Consider the following 19,158-nt stretch of genomic DNA (forward strand, 5'->3'; position numbering starts at 1 on the left):
ACTGTCCCTGCATACTCCGGAAAACATTTGTTTACCAGGCATTTGCTTTTTCATCTCCATGTCAGTTGCCTTTCTCCCCTTCAAGTTCCCAAACCACTATCCCCAACATCCTCTTTTGTCTTTAGCTGAAAACAGTATTTAAAGTGAGGTTTCAGCCATTTGGGTGAGTTACTCAGTTTTCCTGGGTCTCTCACATGTATACATGTTGTTAAACTTTTGTGTGATTTTTCTCTTGTTAATCTGTCTCATGTCACTTTAACTCTCAGACCAGCCAGAAAAACCTAGAAGAGTAGAGGAAAATTTCTTCCTCCCCGACATCATCCTATGAGAATCCTGGCCCAAATTATTCAGATCTTCTGATATTTTAAGAGAAAGTATACATTTGAATTTTTATGCAAAAAATTGAATCACAGGAATGTTGGCAATTGATTTTAAAAGTTTAAAAGTACCGTGTGGGGCTTTCCTGGTGGCGCAGTGGTTGAGAGTCCGCCTGTGGATTCAGGGGACACGGGTTCGTGCCCCGGTCCGGGGGGATCCCACATGCCGCGGAGTGGCTGGGCCCGTGAGCCATGGCCGCTGGGCCTGCGCGTCCGGAGCCTGTGCTCCGCAGCGGGAGAGGCCGCAACGGTGAGAGGCCCGCGTACTGCAAAAAAAAAAAAAAAAAAAAAAAATTAAAAGTACCATGTGGGACAGATGTTGCTGTACCTGCCAAACCACATGTGTACATCCCACAGCCCCTGAAACTCAATATGCCAAAAATGGAACTCATTAGTCTCTATTCCCCATTTCAGTGAATGCTTTCACTGACTGCCAGTAGCTCAAGCTAGAAAGATGGGCATCAGCCCTGATTCCTCCCTCCCCCTCACCCCTTACTTCCAACTGGTGACCTAGCTATGTGGACTCAACTTCTGAAATCTCACTTATATTTGTCCCCTAACCTACTCTCACTGGCTTTGTTTAGGTTTTCACAATTTCTTTCCTGGCCTGATCCATTTCTCAGCCTTTAGTCTCATCCATTTCTTTTTTTAAATGAAGATTAAAAAAAAAATTTATTTTGGCTGCACCGGGTCTTAGTTGTGGCACGCAGGATCTTTGTTGCAGCATGCGGACTTCTTAGTTGCAGCATGCGTGCGGGCTCTAGTTCCCTGACCAGGGATTGAACCTGAGCCCCTGTCATAAGGAACGTGGAGTCTTACCCACTGGACACACCAGGGAAGTCCCTAGTCTCATCCATTTCTAATCCTCTAGTGACCTATCTAAAATTAAAAAATTGAAGCAAGTTATTGTTTTGTGCCAAAAATTCCATCCTCCCTCCTACCTGTTGGGTAGAGTCAGTGTGGTTTGGCATGGCACACAGCTCCGTAGTCTGACTCCTGTCTACATATTCAGCCTCATTCCTTATGTGCCTTTGTCGACTGAAAAAAAATGCACAACCTAGCTGCTCGTGGACGCCGCCGAGTAAGCATCGTTAACGTCTCCCCCGCCCCCCTCCACTGCCGTCATGTCTAAGTCAGAGTCACCCAAAGAGCCCGAACAGCTGCGGAAGCTCTTCATCGGAGGTTTGAGCTTTGAAACAACCGATGAGAGTCTGAGGAGCCATTTTGAGCAGTGGGGAACGCTCACAGACTGTGTGGTAATGAGGGATCCAAACACCAAACGCTCCAGGGGCTTCGGGTTTGTCACATATGCCACTGTGGAGGAGGTGGATGCGGCCATGAATGCAAGGCCACACAAGGTGGATGGAAGAATTGTGGAACCAAAGAGGGCCGTCTCAAGAGAAGATTCTCAAAGACCTGGTGCCCACTTCACTGTGAGAAAGATTTTTGTTGGTGGCATTAAGGAAGACACTGTAGAACATCACCTAAGAGATTGTTTTGAACAGTATGGGAAAATTGAAGTGATTGAAATCACAACTGACGGAGGCAGTGGCAAAAAGAGAGGCTTTGCTTTCGTAACCTTTGATGACCATGACTCCGTAGACAAGACGGTCATTCAGAAATACCACACTGTGAATGGCCACAACTGTGAAGAAAGGAAAGCCCTATCTAAGCGAGAGATGGCTAGCGCCTCATCCAGCCAAAGAGGTCGAAGTGGTTCTGGAAACTTTGGTGGTGGTCGTGGAGGTGGTTTTGGTGGGAATGACAGCTTTGGTCATGGAGGAAACATCAGTGGTCGAGGTGGCTTTGGTCGCAGCGGCGGTGGTGGTGGATATGGTGGCCGTGGGGATGGCTATAATGGATCTGGTAACAATGGAAGCCATTTTGGAGGTGGTGGAAGCTACAATGGTTTTGGCAGTTACAACAATCAGTCTTCCAATTTTGGACCCATGAAAGGAGGAAACTTTGGAGGCAGAAGTTCTGGCCCCTATGGTGGTGGAGGCCAATACTTTGCCAAACCCCGAAACCAAGGTGGCTATGGTGGTTCCAGCAGCAGCAGGAGCTATGGCAGTGGCAGAAGGTTTTGATGACTGCCAGGAAACAGAGCTTTGCAGGAGAGGAGAGCCAGAGAAGTGACAGGGAAGCTCCAGGCTCCAACAGATTTGTGAACTCAGCCAAGCACAGTGGTGGCAGGGCCTAGCTGCTACAGAGAAGACATGTTTTAGACAATACTCATGTGTATGGGCAAAAAAACTCGAGGACTGTATTTGTGACTAATTGTATAACAGGTTATTTTAGTTTCTGTTCTTTGGAAAGTATAAAGCATTCCAACAAAGGGTTTTAATGTAGATTTTTTTTTTTTTTGCACCCATGCTGTTGATTGCTAAATGTAATAGTCTGATCATGACGCTGAATAAATGTGTCTTTTTTTTAAATGTGCTGTGTAAAGTTAGTCTACTCTGAAGCCATTTTGGTACACTACCCCAACAGTGTGAAGTTAGAGTTCCTTCAGGGTGATGCCAGGTTCCATTCAAAATTTATTTACAACCTGCTTTGGTGGAGAAGCTACTGTCTTCCGAGACCTTGGTGTAGTTGAACTGACAGTTACTGCGTTGTGACCTGGAGTTCACCGTGACAAGGGTCACCCAAGCCAAGTCATGGAGTTTTTTGACTATTAATATATGATTGTTGGCATATCCTATGCAATATATCTAAATTGGATTATGGTACCAGATATAGATGGGAATGAAGCTTGTGTATCATCCATTATCATGTGTAATAAATAAACAATTTAATACCCTCAAAAAAAATGCACAACCTAAAAGTTGAGAATTATGTTTTATTCAGTGGCCTTACTGAGGACTATAGTCCAGGAGGGCAGCCTCCCAGATAGCTCTGAGGGACTGTTTACTTCAAAGAGGTAAGAGAAGAGCCACGATATATAGGAGTTTTCATTGCCAACAAAACCCCACAAACAACCATGTAGTCAAACATCAAAAGATTATTGCTAATCACAAAAACCAGACCTCTCAAGTTAATGATTTTAGTGCTTTTCCATGTATGGGAAGATGTAAGAGTTGGGCTCCTTGAAATTATTCCTTTGATATGCATCTTAACTATCTAGGGCCAGTGTCCTGTTCTCCATCCTGAATTTCCCTCAGGACACACAGCTGTGGGAGACTGTAGTGGCTGATGGCTTGATGTTGGGCAAATTTCGTTGTTTACACCTTCCTCCTCCTGTTTTATGCTCAGATACTGACCTGCCTGCAGTTCCTCTAAGGGTCGTACTGTTTCATTCCTCTCTACCTTTTCTCTCACTGCTCCTATTATCTGGGATGAATGCCCTTGCCTTTCTGTATCAGGATGTGTTCAGTTCTAAGTACCACAAAACCCAATTCAAACTGGCTTAAATAATAAAGTAGGTTTATTGACCTACGCAAATAGTGGGGTAAGCTTCAGGGTTGGTCTGATCTAGTGGCTCAGTGATGTCACCAAGGACCCAGATTCCTCTTTTTCATCTGTTGTTACGTCTTCATCTTAAGGCTAGCATTACGAGACAGCCGCTGACAACGCCTGTGCTACCTGCCTCTTTGGCCACATCCTAAATAGGGGTAGTGGTAGAGAAGAGAAGAAAATGAGGTAAACATATTTTAAAATCTTTCATCTGTACAATTAAGATATGTGCTCTTTATAATATCTAAGTTATAGCAATAAAGCATTTTTTAAAATTCTACATTACTCATCGATACATTCTTAATTGGATCTGTGTCTGTGTTTTTGATTAGATACTTCTGAGACTGAGCAGATGTAGCCTAATAAGGCACAGTTACATGTGAATTTTATATATAAGTAATCACAATAAAGTTACCTTTGCAGGCTTATCTCTAGCGCTTCCCAGTGTATATACCTTCCACTCCAGCCAAATTGGATAACTCATTCTTCGTTGAACATCCTGCCCTCACTTCTTTGTCTTTGCTCATATTCTCTTTACATTAATGTTTCATAAGTTAAATCACATTTTAAATGAACCCAAAAAGCTTCCTTTTGAAAGGAGTCAACTTGTTAGACCTTTTGCAAAATGAAAAATCTCAAATTCTCACTATACCATTTATTTTTTGGAAAAACCCAGATTTTCATATATTGAACTTGTACAAAATGAAAATCTGGTTATCCAGAAATGTTCACAGATAATAGCTAGTAAAAGTTAATAGCAATAATAAAGCCAGCTAAAAGCAGTAATTCCGAGAGGCAGCGTAATGTCGAGGAAAAAGCATAGACTTTGATGTCAGATGAATAGGATTTTGATTAGTTTTTGCCACTTACCAGATGTGAATTCACCTAAGTCAATTAGGTTCTTTTGGATAAATAGCAGTAGCGTCCAAAAATCACTGATAGTAATGGGTCTATGTCTCCTTTCAGCTTTTCTGTCAGTTTATAATGATAGCAAGTTTTAGAACAATTTCAGTCACACAGAGATATTTATTAATAAGTGGACCCAAAAGAGTCATTTATACAGTCTGTGCTCTGTGCCCCCTGTTCTTTTAGGTCTTCCAACAGCATCTTGTGGTAAATGCGACAGCCGTCTAGGGACAGGATCCAGCTCATTGGCTAACTGAACACAGATGACCCAAAATCTTCTTAATTGGTGGCTAAATTTGGGACTATTCATTCAGGAATCATGCACCATTTCTAAGGGTATGGATACCAGGGCTTGCTGGATTTCTATGTCCTGGTCACACATGGATGGAAAAGCCTGTGAACTAGTTCTTGAACCACTAGTTTCACCACTGGAAAACCATTTATAACCCCACTTTGCTAGTAAGTCACATTCTGTAACTGATCGGAGAAAACGATTGCAGAAGCTCTGAGAGTCTCTACATTGGAGCATATACTTTTGCTGCCGTGTTAGCTTTCCACCCTGAGTTCATACGCCTAATAGGCATTGCTTCTTGGGTATAGTGAACACGAATACTCGTACTTTACCCCCACTTATGCTGAAGCGTTTGAAAGTAAATCATAGACAAAACAACAGTGTTGGTAAGTTACGTTTCCTCTCAGAACTTGAGACCCTGAGATGAGTATCATGTTTTCTTTTTTTTTTTTAAATCAGTTAATTAATTTAGGCTGCACCAGGTCTAAGTTGCGGCACAAGGGATCTTCCTTGCAGCATGTTTAGTAGCGGCATACAGGATATTTAGTTGTGGCATGAGGGCTTCTTAGTTGCGGCATGTGTGTGGGATCTAGTTCCCCAACCAGGCATCGAACCTGGGCCTCCTGCATTGGGAGTGCAGAGTCTTACCCACTGAACCAGCAGGGAAGTTCCTCGTATTGTCTTTCTCGTCACTTCTACCGTCCCAAACATCTGATGAGCCCCGATAGTTTGCACAGCTCTGGATAGGTGCTACACGCGATATGAAGATTAGGAACAGAGGAACTTGGCGTTTTGTAACCTCTTGGCCAGGGTAATGTCCGCATTTTACATTGTGCTGTGTAACGCTGTGTTGAGAGTGTTCCCATCTCTGCCCCACCACACCTAATTTTGACAGGAAGAGCAGTATAGATACATGAATCATAATACTAAAGTACAATTTTCAAAAGGTTAAGAGACATGGATTTTATGCAAATGTAAAATAAATATGTCAGAGGTTTTATTCAACTCATTCATTAATGGGAGAACAAGTAAGATGTTGTCACCAGTTTAAAGGGAATTTGTAGAACCAACATGCATAGGTGATGAGGAATGCTGAAATGAATTTACTACTGGATCCAAATCTGGCTAATATCCTATAGGCCATTAAAATGCAATATTTGGGGGTCATCCTTTTTATAGGATGGAAATCAATTTTATCTCTATAGGCAAAATTCGTTTGCACTGCTGCAGACAAGAACGTATGCCTCATTACATCTTAACGTTTACTTCTACAGAGTTGAAAGAAAGCCTAGTCAATAGATAGACACCCATATAGAATCAATAATTGAGGAGGCTCTATACAGTGTTTAAAAATATGCCCACAAATTCTTTGATACCCTGTGCTTCAAGAGGTGGAGCTTAATTCCTCTCCGTTGAGTGTGGGCTGGATTTGATGACTCACTTCTAACCAACAAGATGGTAGAAATGAGTGTGTGATTTCTGAAATCAGGACATAAAATACATTGTAGCTTCCTTCTTCCTCTTATTTATTATTATTATTTTTTGCCGTACGCGGACCTCTCACTGTTGTGGCCTCTCCCGTTGCGGAGCGCAGGCTCCAGACGTGCAGGCTCAGCAGCCATGGCTCATGGGCCCAGCTGCTCCACGGCATGTGGGATCTTCCCGGACCGGGGCACGAACCCGTGTCCCCTGCATCGGCAGGCGGACTCTCAACCACTGCGCCACCAGGGAAGCCCTCCTCTTCTTTTCCTTTTCCCCTCTCTCCTCTTCCTTGTCCTCCACCTCCTCCTCTTCCTTTTCTTGTCCCCTCCTACTCTTCACAGCATTATTTAGATATAATTTTATAATTCACACATTATACAATTAGTCTATTTAAAGTACCCAGTTCAGTGGTTTTTTAGCATATTCAGAGTTGTGCAGTCATTACTACAATCAATTTTATTTTATGTGTTTTTTTTTTTATTTTTATAAAATTATTTATTTTTGGCTGCATTGGGTCTTTGCTGCTGTGCTCGCGGGCTTTCTCTAGTTGCGGCGAGCGGGGGCTACTCGTATTCGCGGTGCGCGGGCTTCTCATTACGGTGGCTTGCTTCTCTTTGCTGCAGAGCACGGGCTCTAGGCATGCGGGCTTTAGTAGTTGTGGTGCACGGGCTCAGTAGTTGTGGCTCGCGGGCTCTAGAGTTCAGGCTCAGTTGTTGTGGCACACGGACTTAGTTGCTCCGTGGCATGTGGGATCTTCCTGGCGATCCAGGAAGACGGATCCAGGTGACGGACCTTAAAATAGGGGAAATTACCCTAGATTGTCCCCATGGGTCTAATTTAGTCACAGAAGCCCGTAAGAGCAGAGGACCTTCTCTGGCTAGAGGCAGAAGAGATACAGCAGAACAAGGAGTCAGAGGGACGCCAAGCCTGGGAAGGATTTCTGCACAACTGCTGACCCTGAGAGGTAGGGGCAACATGACCCTGTGCAAGAACTGGAGAGAGGCTCTGGGAGGTTGAAAGGTGATGCTGGCTGACAGCTAGTAAGGAAATGGGGATCTGAATAAGCCCAGAAGTGGATTTTCCCCCAGAGCTTGCAGGTGAGAGCTCAGGCTGGTTGACAACTTGATTTTGGCCTTGTGAGACCCAGAGAAGGGAACCTGCTGAGCCCACTGGACTCCTGACTTACAGAACTGTGAGAGAATAAATGTGTATTACTTGAGCAGTAGGCTTCTTGGTGTTAAGCCACTGGAATTTTGGAACTGCTTGTAACTGCCTCCTAGCTTATCCTAACTAATGTACTAGTTCTGTAAATGTAAATATTTACCAATTGGGAGAAAATAGTTTAAGCCCCCAAACGCTATCTACTTTTTTCTCCTATAAAAACATTACAACGGGCTTCCCTGGTGGCGCAGTGGTTGAGAGTCCGCCTGCCGATGCAGGGGACACGGGTTCGTGCCCCGGTCCGGGAAGATCCCACATGCCATGGAGCAGCTGGGCCCGTGAGCCACGGCCGCTGAGCCTGCACACCCGGAGCCTGTGCTCCGCAACGGGAGAGGCTACAACAGTGAGAGGCCTGCATACCACAAAACAGAAAACAGAAAACAAAAAAACAAATACCATCATTGGGACAAATTTGGATATAGTCTAATTTATGTTAAATAGCAAATCAGCAGCATACTTTAGTATTCTCCCTCTTAGCTTAACAAATTATCTGTTGCCCTCATCACAAATGATCATGACATAAGACTGGGATTGATGAACTCCAGCACTGATTTAAAGGAGAGTGGTAACCTGTATTTTAGAGCAGTCATTGGCCATGTTAGAATGGATGAAAGACCACTGAGATTAGAGTTCGGGTGGTTGAGTCTACTGTGGTAACCCAAATGAAGGCCGCAGCAGTGGGGATGAAGTGAGGGGCAGAACATGGAGGTTTCAAGGAGGCATCAGGACAAACATAAGGGAAGTGGGGATGAAGGACAGGAATGAGTGCAGGGTGACTCCTGGGTTCTTAAGTTGGGTGGCTAAGTGGATAATGCTTGGAATTAGTCATTAGCCAGATAGTAGGATGCTTTGAGCTGCAAGGCACAAAAGCCCAACTAACAGTGGCTTAAGCCAGTGTTTGCCAACCAGTGTGCCTAGCACCATAGTGTGCAGCAGGTGTGTTCCAGGTGCTCTGAGATATTGACCCACCTAGTCCTTGGGGCAACCAGGTGAGAGCCTGAGGTGGCCGGGAGCCCCTGGAGACAGTTACCTCTAGCCATGAGTATCCTCATCTGCTTACCCAAGTGTATCATATGAACATCACTTTTTAGTATGTGGTATGAAATTAAAAAAGCTTGGGACTGGCTTAACCATAAACCACATAAATTCTGGTTGAAGTTAGATCCAGGATTGGTTAATTAGTAGCAAAACACAGTTGTCAGGAACCCAGATGATTTCCATCATTCCATTCCACCTTCCTCAGCATGTTAGTTTTCATCTTCATGCTTGTTCCCAGATGATCCCTGGATATAGGTTAGTTGTTCCCATAATGTCCCTTGATTTGGGCTTTTCCAGTGTTCTTCATGATGGTATTCTGGCAGGAACATATCTTTGTCCCCACCACCCCCTTCCCACAAGAGGAAGGAAATACTTTTCAGAAGCTCCGCATGAGACTTTGCCTTATGTCTCCTTGGCAGAACCTGGTCACACATCCACTGCCAGGCCAGTCCTGACAAAGGGGAATGAAATCACTGTAATCTGCTTGCCAAAGCCAGATGTGCAGCCACATCTTCCCCTGGTGCTAAGCTCTCAGAGTCATCTCCACACTATGAATCAGATTCTCACGCTCCTACCTTCTCAAGCCCTGCAATGCTTTTCCGTTCACCTAAGCCATTAATTTTGATCTGACATTTGCTGTTCCTGTAATCTCTTCCACCACTACTCTTCGTTCTCAGTGTTTAGTCATAATGAGCCTTTGAATGGTCTTCTGAAGAGCCATCTCTCTCTACCTTCCGGTTCATACATGGTATTCCTATTGTCTATTGTCCTACTTGGACAATTCCTATTCCATTGTCTGAAACATTTTTATCTCCTCTTTGCTTCTCTTTGTCTTTTCTCAGCCTTCAGGTCTTGGCTTAAAATTCACTACCCCTGGACATCCTGACCCTCAATTTTGTCGTTATATCACAACACTTTTCACTGTTAAACCATCTTTGCTGTTAAACACCTAGGGAGTAAGCTTTTTGAGAGGAGGAAACTGTTTTTTTTGTTTTTTGTTTGTTTTTTCTTCTCACTTTTGAATCTATGTTTCTTGCACTGCGGTGCTCCAAATAGTTGTTGCAAGACTGACCAAACTGGGGCTTCCCTGGTGGTGCAGTGGTTGAGCATCTGTCTGCTAATGCAGGGGACACGGGTTCGAGCCCTGGTCTGGGAGGATCCCATATGCTGCGGAGCAACTAGGCCCATGAGCCACAACTACTGAGCCTGCATGTCTGGAGCCTGTGCTCCACAACAAGAGAGGTTGCAGTAGTGAGAGGCCCGCACACTGCGATGAAGAGTGGCCCCCGCTTGCCACAACTAGAGAAAGCCCTCACACAGAAATGAAGACCCAACACAGCAAAAATAAATAAATAAATTACTAAAACTCCTACCCCCATCTTCTTTAAAAAAAAAAAAAAAAAAAAAAAGACTGACCGAACTGGATGAATAAACCAGAATCCCTTGAGCACCTTCCAAGCTCACATCTGTCTTTACTTTGCGAACTTAGGGGTGGATGTTGGAACTTACAGCCAACTTTACTTCAGGTGACTCAAACAGATACTTGTACACCAATGTCGACTGCAACATTATTCATGATAGCCAAAAGGTGGAAACAACTCAAGTGTCCATCAATAGATTAGTGGATAAACAAAATGTGGTATACACATGCAATGAAATATTATTCACCCATAAAGAGGAATGAAGTTCTGAGTGTGCCTTTGAACACATGGATGAACCTTAAAAATAAAGTGCTAAATGAAATAAGCTGGACCTAGAAATATGAATATTATATGATTCTACTTATATGAGGTACTTAGAGTAATTAAATTCATAGAAACAGAAAGTAGAACAGAGGTTACTAGAGGGGAATAAAAGGAGGAAGAGTTATTATTTCTGAGTTTCTGTTTGGAGTGATGAAAAATTTTGGAAATAGATAGTAGTGATGGTTGCACAACATTGCGAGTATACTTAATGCCACTGAACTGTATACTTAAAAAATGGTTGGAATGGCAAATTTTGTATTATATATATTTTACCACAATAAAAAAAATTTTTTTAAGTACTAGATTACTTGTAAGACAATCCCCTCTCCTACTCTCTTTCCTACTCCTAATACAACTCATTCTTAATTCCTTTTCAGGTTTTGAGTCCTGCTTTTAAAAAAAAACAAAACCCTGATTACTGTTTATCTAGGAATTCTCCTTTTCAGAGGCACATAACAGAGTGCTCAGCATGCCAGGCATGTTTTACATGCTGTCCCTGAGGCTGGAAGCAGAACGATCATTTCTCTCTGATAAGTTAGACTTCTTAAGAATATAAATGGGTCCAGGGTCACAGAATTTTATGACTGGGTTAAATGCTTCCCTTCTCCCCCACTCCGACATCTTAACAGGAATGAAAGTTTAAAGAAGATACAAAATAATGGATAGTGAAAGTCTGTATCCTATTACTCAGGTAAAACCTTACTTGTGAATTTTCAACTTTGGTAGTATTGCCAAATTGCTCTCTAAAATAGCTGTACCAATTTATACTCTCACCAGCAAGATAGGAGAGCTCTTGTGTTCCACATCTTTGCCAATACTTGATATCAACAGAGCATTTTCTGGGGGTAAAGGTAGAGTGAGGGTGAGGATTGGCTTTTTGTGTGTATTGTGTTATTTATTTATTTAACTTTTTGAATTGAAGTATAACATGTTTGCAGAAAATGTCTCATAACAGAGATAGACATGTGGGTAAATTATCATGCAGTGAGGATGCCCATTTTACCATCACTCAAGCTAAGAGTTTATGCTTCTGCTGATTTTATGGGGAACAAATAAGTCTCACTGTGGTTTTATTTTGTTTCACTAATTTCTAGTGAGGTTGATCATCCAATTTACATTCAGATCTACTCTTTTGTAAATTGATACCAGCAGCTAACACTTCCCGAATGCTTCCTGTGTGCCAGATATTCTTCTAAGTGCTTTACTGTATCAACTCACTTAATCCTCACAGTGGTCCTATGTGGAATGCTATTATTATCTCCACTTTACAGATGAGTAAACTGAGGTCGTTACATGGCTAGTCACTTCCCATAGTCACATAGTTGGTTAATGGTGAAGGTAGAATTGGAATCTAGACAGTCAGACTTGGCATTTGGGTTTGTAGTCACTATGCTATTACTGTATAACTTCATGTACTAGTTATCTATTATTGCATAATTATTAGTTATTATTGCATAATAATAGATAACTCCTAGACACAGCAGCTTAAAACAGCAAACATTTATTAACTCATAATCTCTGAGTGTCAGAAATCTGGGAGTGGCTTAGCTAGGATGTTCTGTCAGGATCTCTCATGAAGTTGCAGTCAGGATGTCAGCTGGGACTTTGGTCGTCTGAAGATTTGACTGGGGCTGGAGAATTTGCTTCCAAGATGGGTCACCCATATGGCTGTTGGATGGAGACCTCCATTTCTTGCCACAAGGGCCATTCCCTAGGGCTGCTTGAGTGTCCTCATAACATGGTGGTTAGCATCTTCCAGATCAAGTAATCCAAGAAAGAGCAAAGAGAAAGTCATGATGCCTTTTATGACATAAAAGTCACACATAGTCATAGAAATCACACACACGCTTCCCATCATTCCCATCTTATTCTATCTGTTGGAAGTGAGTTACCAAACTCAACACACTCAAGGAGAAGGAAATTAGCTCTATCTTTTGAAGGGAGTATGGACAGAATTTGTGGACTTTTTTTTTTAAATTTTGGCTGCTTTGGGTCTTCATTGCTGTGCGTGGGCTCTCTCTTGTTGCAGCAAGTAAGAGCTACTCTTCACTGCAGTGTGCGGGCTTCTCACTGAGGTGGCTTCTCTTGTGGAGCACGGGCTCTAGGCACGTGGACTTCAGTAGTTGTGGCATGTGAGCTTCAGTAGTTGTGGCTCATGGGCTCTAGAGCGCAGCCTCAGTAGTTGTGGTGTTTGGGCTTAGTTGCTCCACGGCATGTGGGATATTCCCGGACCAGGGCTCGAACCCGTGTCCCCTGCATTGGCAGGTGGATTCTTAACCACTGTGTCACCAGAGAAGTGTGGACATATTTTTATCCACCAAATATACTGCCTGTATTCTTATGGTTTTATTATTTTTTTTTTACTTTGCCTTTTGTGATTCTTTTTTTAAATTAAAATTTCCCCCAATTTTATTGATATAATTGACATATAGCACTTTATAATATGTTCAGCATAATGATTCGACTCACATACCTCATGAAATGATGACCACAAGAAGTTTAGTGAACATCCATCATTTCAAATAGATACAAATATTTCTTTCCTTGTGATGAGCTCTTAAAATTTACTCTCTTAACAACTTTCATATATAATATACAGCAGTGTTATATTTATCATGTTGTACATTACATCCCTAGTACTTATTTGTCTTATACCTGGAAGTTTGTACCTTTTGATTTTCTTCATTCAATTCCCACTCTTCCTGTCCCCTCGCCTCTGATAACCACAAATCTGATCTCTTTTTCCTTGTTTATTTGATTTTGAAGTATAATTTACCTACAACACTATGTCCATCTTGTATGATCCTTTATATATTCCAGATACACATTCTTTGTTGGATAAATGCATTGCAAATATTTTCTCTGAGATCTGTTGGGATTATGATTGGAATTGCAATGAATGTACAGATTACTTTGAGGGAAACTAACAGCCTTATATTACTGAGTCTTTCCATTCATGAATATAGTATATCTCTTTATTTAGGTCTATAATGCATCATATAATTTTTTATGATTTTCTTCACTAAAGGCCCTACACATCTTTTGTAAAATTTATTCCAAATTATTTTTTAAATTTATAATTATTTTTGTCTATAGTATAAGAATATAATAGACTTTAAAACACTGAGTTAATATCTAGTCACTTTTGTTGAACTCCCTTATTACATTTGGGATTTTCTCCATAGTCAACTAGATCGACTGTAAATACTGGTAGTTTAGTTTCTTCCTTTCTAATTCTTGTGCCTTTTCTTTTTCTTGTTTCACTCTGTTAGCTAGGACTTCCAATATAATAATGCACATACTCACTCTTAAGAGAAATCCCTTTCTTAAGTTCTTACTAAAGAGAAATTCTTGCCTAAGGAGCCATGTATAACAAGTAGCTTTTGCTTCTAGCCAATAAAAAACAAAGCAAACAGAACCAACCAAACAAAAATAAATAAATAAATAAAAATAAAACATAAAATGAAAGCCAAAACAAGAGAAAAAATCCAGAATTGTCAACAATATCCATTAACAAGGGAATGAATGAATAAGCTGTGACATAGTCATTCAATGAAGTGTTATACAGCAGTGAAAATGAATAAATAAGACTACATGTATCAACATAGATAAGTCTCAAAAATACAATAGGAGGGAAAAATGCAAATTGTTGATGAATACATACCATGTGATAATATGTTAAAAATATGGAATAATATTATACCTTGTATACCACATATACACAAATTGGAAGGACCAACTAAACATGGTGTTTACTAGGTAAAGGGAATGCTACTGGGGATTTCAGCTTTATTTGTGTTGTATTTCTTGTGGATGGTGGTACATGAGTCTTGGTCATATTATCTTTTTCTAAGACATCACACGAGGGAAAGAAAAGAGAATTACAAAGTACTATGCAGACAGAAGTAGCTGTCAAAACACAAAGCTTAATCATGTGGGCTCTGCTGTGAGACTATTTAGCTTCAAATTCTGGTGCTCCCCCGCTTATTATATTACCTTGGCCAAGTTCTGTAACTTCTCTGTGCCTTAGTTTCCTTGTCTATAAAATGAAATTTAATAACATTAACTAATTGTTTTCTTCTCTATTTTTTAAAAATTGAAGTATGCTGTATGGCAAAGTGACTCAGTTATACACATACATACATTTTTTAAAAAATTCTTTTTCATTATGGTTTATCCCAGGAGATTGGGTATAGTTCCCTGTGCTATACAGTAGGACCTTGTTGTTTATCCATTCTAAATGTAATAGTTTGCATCTACCAACCCCAAACCCTCAGTCATCCCTCGCCCTCCCCCTCCCCCTTGGCAACCACAAGTCTGTTCTCTATGTCTGTGAGTCTGTTTCTCTTTTGTAAGTAGGTTCATTTATGTCATATTTTAGATTCCACATATAAGTGATATCACATGGTATTTGTCTTTCTGACTTGCTTCACTTAGAATGACAATCTCTATTTGCATCCATGTTGCTGCAAATGGCATTATTTCATTCTTTTTTATGGCTGAGTAATATTCCATTGTATATATGTACCACATCTTCTTTATCCATTCATCTGTCAGTGGACATTTAGGTTGTTTCCATGTTTTGGCTATTGTCAGCAGTGCTGCTATAAACATAGAGGTGCATGTATCTTTTTGTGTTATATAGTTTTGTCCAGGTATATGCCCAGGAGTGGAATTGCCTGATCATATGGTAGTTCTATTTTTAGTTTTCTGAGTAACCTCCATACTATTTTCCATAGTGGCTGCACCAACTTACATTCCCACCAACAGTGTAGGAGGGTTGTCTTTTCTCCACACCCTCTCTAGCGTTTGTTATTTGTAGACTTTTTTTTTTTTAATTTATCTATTTATTTTTGGCTGTGTTGGGTCTTTGTTGCTGCATGTGGGCTTTCTCTAGTTGTGGCGAGCCAGGGCCACTCTTCATTGTGGTGCACGGGCTTCTCATTGTGATGGCCTCTCTTGTTGCGGAGCATGGGCTCTAGGCATGCAAGCTTCAGCAGTTGTGGTGCACGGGCCTAGCTGCTCCACGGCACGTGGGATCTTCCCTGATCAGGGCTCGAACCCGTGTCTCCTGCATTGGCAGGCAGATTCTTAACCACTGCACCACCAGGGATGTCCCTGTAGACTTTTTAATGATGGCTGTTCTGACCGGTGTGAGGTGGATAACATTACCTGTCTTATAGGAGAATTGAGATGATAAACAAGGCCTTATGAACCACTTATGAAGCATTGAATAACAGTAGCTATTAAAACAGTCTTCATAGCTGAGAGTGCATTTCTGCACCTCTTTGACATGCATTTCTGTGACATTTAAAGCAAGAGGCCACATTCTGTGCTCTGGTGATGGAGAGATGCTCTTGGAGTTGAATGCCAGCCCTGAATTTTATTTGTGAGTACAAAGGTGAAATTGTTGACACGGTATGCTTAGACATATAGGACAATTCAAATCTATCCGGGCCACCTATGTTGTTATTTGGTAAATCTGGCAAACCTGGATGTGAGGGAAGGGCGCTTGAGGCATGAAAGAGAAAGGTGACTATGGGAAGTATCACAGAGTTCAGTATGGCCTTGGCATAATGTGGGCATGGGGAAAGTGGATGTGCATTTGTATTTCGTGAGCGGGTGCAGTGCGCAGAAAAGGAGCATGAAGCAAAGCTGAAAAATAGGTAGAATCCAGGGTTTTTTTTCTTTTTTTTTTTTTTTGCGGTACGCGGGCCTCTCAGTGTTGTGGTCTCTCCCGTTGCGGAGCACAGGCTCCGGACACGCAGGCTCAGAGGCCATGGCTCACGGGCCCAGCCGCTCTGCAGCATGTGGGATCCTCCTGGACCAGGGCACGAACCCATGTCCCCTGCATCAGCAGGCGGACTCTCAACCACTGCGCCACCAGGGAAGCCTGAATCCAGGTTTTTTTAAGCCTCATACCTTTTTTCAGAAATTAATTTATCTTGGCTGCCCCAGGTCTTACCTGCGGCACGCGGGATCTTCGTTGTGGCATGCATGTGGGATCTCGTTCCCGAGCAGGGATCTATCCTGGGCCCTCTGCATTGGGAGCACGGAGCCCCACCCACTGGACCACCAGGGAAGTCCCAAAGCCTCATATCTTATACTATGGAATTTGTACTTTAACCTGTTGCCATTGGAGAAGCATTGAGAGATTCAAGGAAAGCAGGGAAGTAACATGAACAGATTATTGTGTTAAAAGATCCCCCTGGAGGCAGAATGGGGTGAAGGTGAGACTGGGGGCGGGTGGACCAGCAGCTACAGTTTAGGCAAGCTGTCTGGGTAACAGTCTGGGTAGGAGGTTGGAGGCTTAATGGAAACAGTGGAAGGTGAGGAGTGCCCAGATTTAGCTGATGCTCAGGGGCAGACTTGGCAGAATTTGAGACCATTTGGATCTAGTGGTGGTGAGGGAGGTGGAGGCACTGGGTGGATTCTGAGGCCGGTGCCTTGGCACGCAGGTGAGAAATGATGACTTTAAAAAAATTTATTTATTTATTTATTTATTTTATTTTTGGCTGCGTTGGGTCTTCGTTGCTGCGCGCGGGCTTTCGCTGGTTACAGCGAGCCAGGGGCCACTCTTCCTTGCGGTGCGTGGCTTCTAATTGCGGTGGCTTCTCTTGTTCGGAGCACGGGCTCTGGCATGCAGGCTCAGTAGTTGTGGCGCACAGACTTAGTTGCTCTGCAGCATGTGGGATCTTCTTGGACCAGGGCTCAAACCCGTGTCCCCTGCATTGGCAGGCGGATTCCTAACCACTGTGCCACCAGCGAAGTTCTGAGCTACGATATTAACAATGGTGAGGCACAGGCTGAGGAAGGCGTTTGGTGAGAGAGAGACAGTACTTTCAGTTCTGAGCATGCTGAGGTGGCATTACCTGGAGCAGAAGCAGGAGAAAGGTGGGGTTTAGTGGGGAGGGAGCTATCATTGTCTAATGTGGCTGCAGCCATGGGGTCCCTGAGATCTCCTCTGGGAGAGAGGAGCCTGAGACGAGTATTTGAAGAAGCAGAGGGAGACCTGGGAAGATAAGTATCCCTAAGTGAGGTGAGGGGTAACAAAAGGGGTGCCAGCTATGAAATCAGCCAGAGGTTAAGCTGAAAAGAGACCATGGGCTAGCCATGGTGTTGCTGGTGACCATACAGAGAGCAGTTTCACCCAAGTGCTCCAGGGCAGAAGCCAGAAGGAAAGATGAATGCAAAATGCTTGGGGCCCAGTGTTCATGCTCTTCTTTTTTTTTTTTTTTGCAGTCCGCGGGCCTCTCACTGTTGTGGCCTCTCCCATTGTGGAGCACAAGTCGGACGTGCAGGCTCAGTGGCCATGGCTCATGGGCCCAGCCGCTCCGCGGCATGTGGGATCTTCCCGGACCAGGGCACGAACCCGTGTCCCCTGCATCGGCAGGTGGACTCTCAACCACTGCACCACCAGGGAAGCCCTCTTCTTTTTTTTAATTTAGATTTTATTTTATTTATTTACTTTTTAACTTTTTTTTAAACATCTTTTTTGGAGTATAATTGCTTTACAATGGTGTGTTAGTTTCTGCTTTATAACAAAGTGAATCAACAGAGAAGAGACTCAAAGCACAGAGACGCTGAGTGATTAACAATGTGATTATTCACAATGCACAGCAGCTGAAAATTTCCTTTAATTTGTTTTAGGTTGTGCTCTGGTATGAGAGGCTGACTCAAGTTTAGCCAGTCTCCCCCCATTTTGTTGCAAAATCAACTTTGTTTCCCCCGTCCCAATATTTTTCTGAGAAAACAATTTTATGTGTCTTTATTAATAATGTATTTTATACCCTAAGTCAGAAATTTTGCCCAGCCCTTAATGAACTGCTGAATTTTTCATGACACTGTGCATTGGGGAAAACCTATTCAAGAATACAATTCTTGGGCTTCCCTGGTGGCGCAGTGGTTGAGAGTCCGCCTGCCAATGCAGGGGACACGGGTTCGTGCCCCGGTCCAGGAAGATCCCACATGCCGCGGAGCAGCTGGGCCCGTGAGCCATGGCCACTGAGCCTGCGCGTCCGGAGCCTGTGCTCCGCAACGGGAGAGGCCACAACAGTGAGAGGCCCACATACTGCAAAAAAAAAAAAAAAAAAAAAAAAAAAAAGAATACAATTCTTGAATGATAAACATAAAATGTAGAGAATAAAAAATAATTAAGGAGATAATTTTACCTCTCTTTTCTGACAAATTAAATCCCTAGAGCATGACATGACTTCATTAAAAAAAAAAGTCTCCTAACTCTCTGGTTCATTGTTGTATCTCAGATCCAATCTTGTGCCTTGCACTCAATAAATATTTGTCAATGAATTAAAGATATCACCCATTTGGTATTAATCACATGTTGCTTTGCATTTTAAATGAATATGTTTAATAAGTCATGGGGATGTAATTGTACAGCATAGGGAATATAGTCAATAATGTAATAACTGTGTGGTGACAGATGGTAACTAGACTTATCGTGGTGTCATTTTTAATGTATAAAAATATCAAATCACTATGTTGTACAATTAAACTTATAATATTGTAAGTCAATATTACTTCAATTAAAAAAATCAAATGAATATGTTTAAATCTCACTCCAAATGAGGATGTTTCTTAAATGACTATGTTTAAAACTTTATCACCAGATTTTTTGTATCCCTGA

The 19,158-nt window shown here is 42.3% G+C and overlaps 1 protein-coding gene across 1 annotated transcript; it reads left to right on the forward strand.

Annotated features, from left to right (window-relative positions):
* Positions 1 to 1,445: 1,445 nt before the first annotated feature.
* On the forward strand, positions 1,446 to 3,181 carry LOC308630110 (heterogeneous nuclear ribonucleoprotein A1-like). The gene has a single exon (XM_081258534.1). It carries the CDS (start codon positions 1,502 to 1,504, stop codon positions 2,462 to 2,464), a length of 963 nt encoding a protein of 320 aa, XP_081114660.1. The 5' UTR covers positions 1,446 to 1,501; the 3' UTR covers positions 2,465 to 3,181.
* Positions 3,182 to 19,158: the final 15,977 nt, after the last annotated feature.

The sequence above is a fragment of the Mesoplodon bidens genome (genome assembly GCF_964165515.1).
Source record: "Mesoplodon bidens genome assembly, chromosome: 16".
Taxonomy (NCBI): domain Eukaryota; kingdom Metazoa; phylum Chordata; class Mammalia; order Artiodactyla; family Ziphiidae; genus Mesoplodon; species Mesoplodon bidens.

Coding starts and splice junctions, on each gene's coding strand:
- LOC308630110 (XM_081258534.1), top strand. CDS start 1,502: ATGTCTAAGTCAGAGTCACCCAAAGAGCCCGAACAGCTGCGGAAGCTC.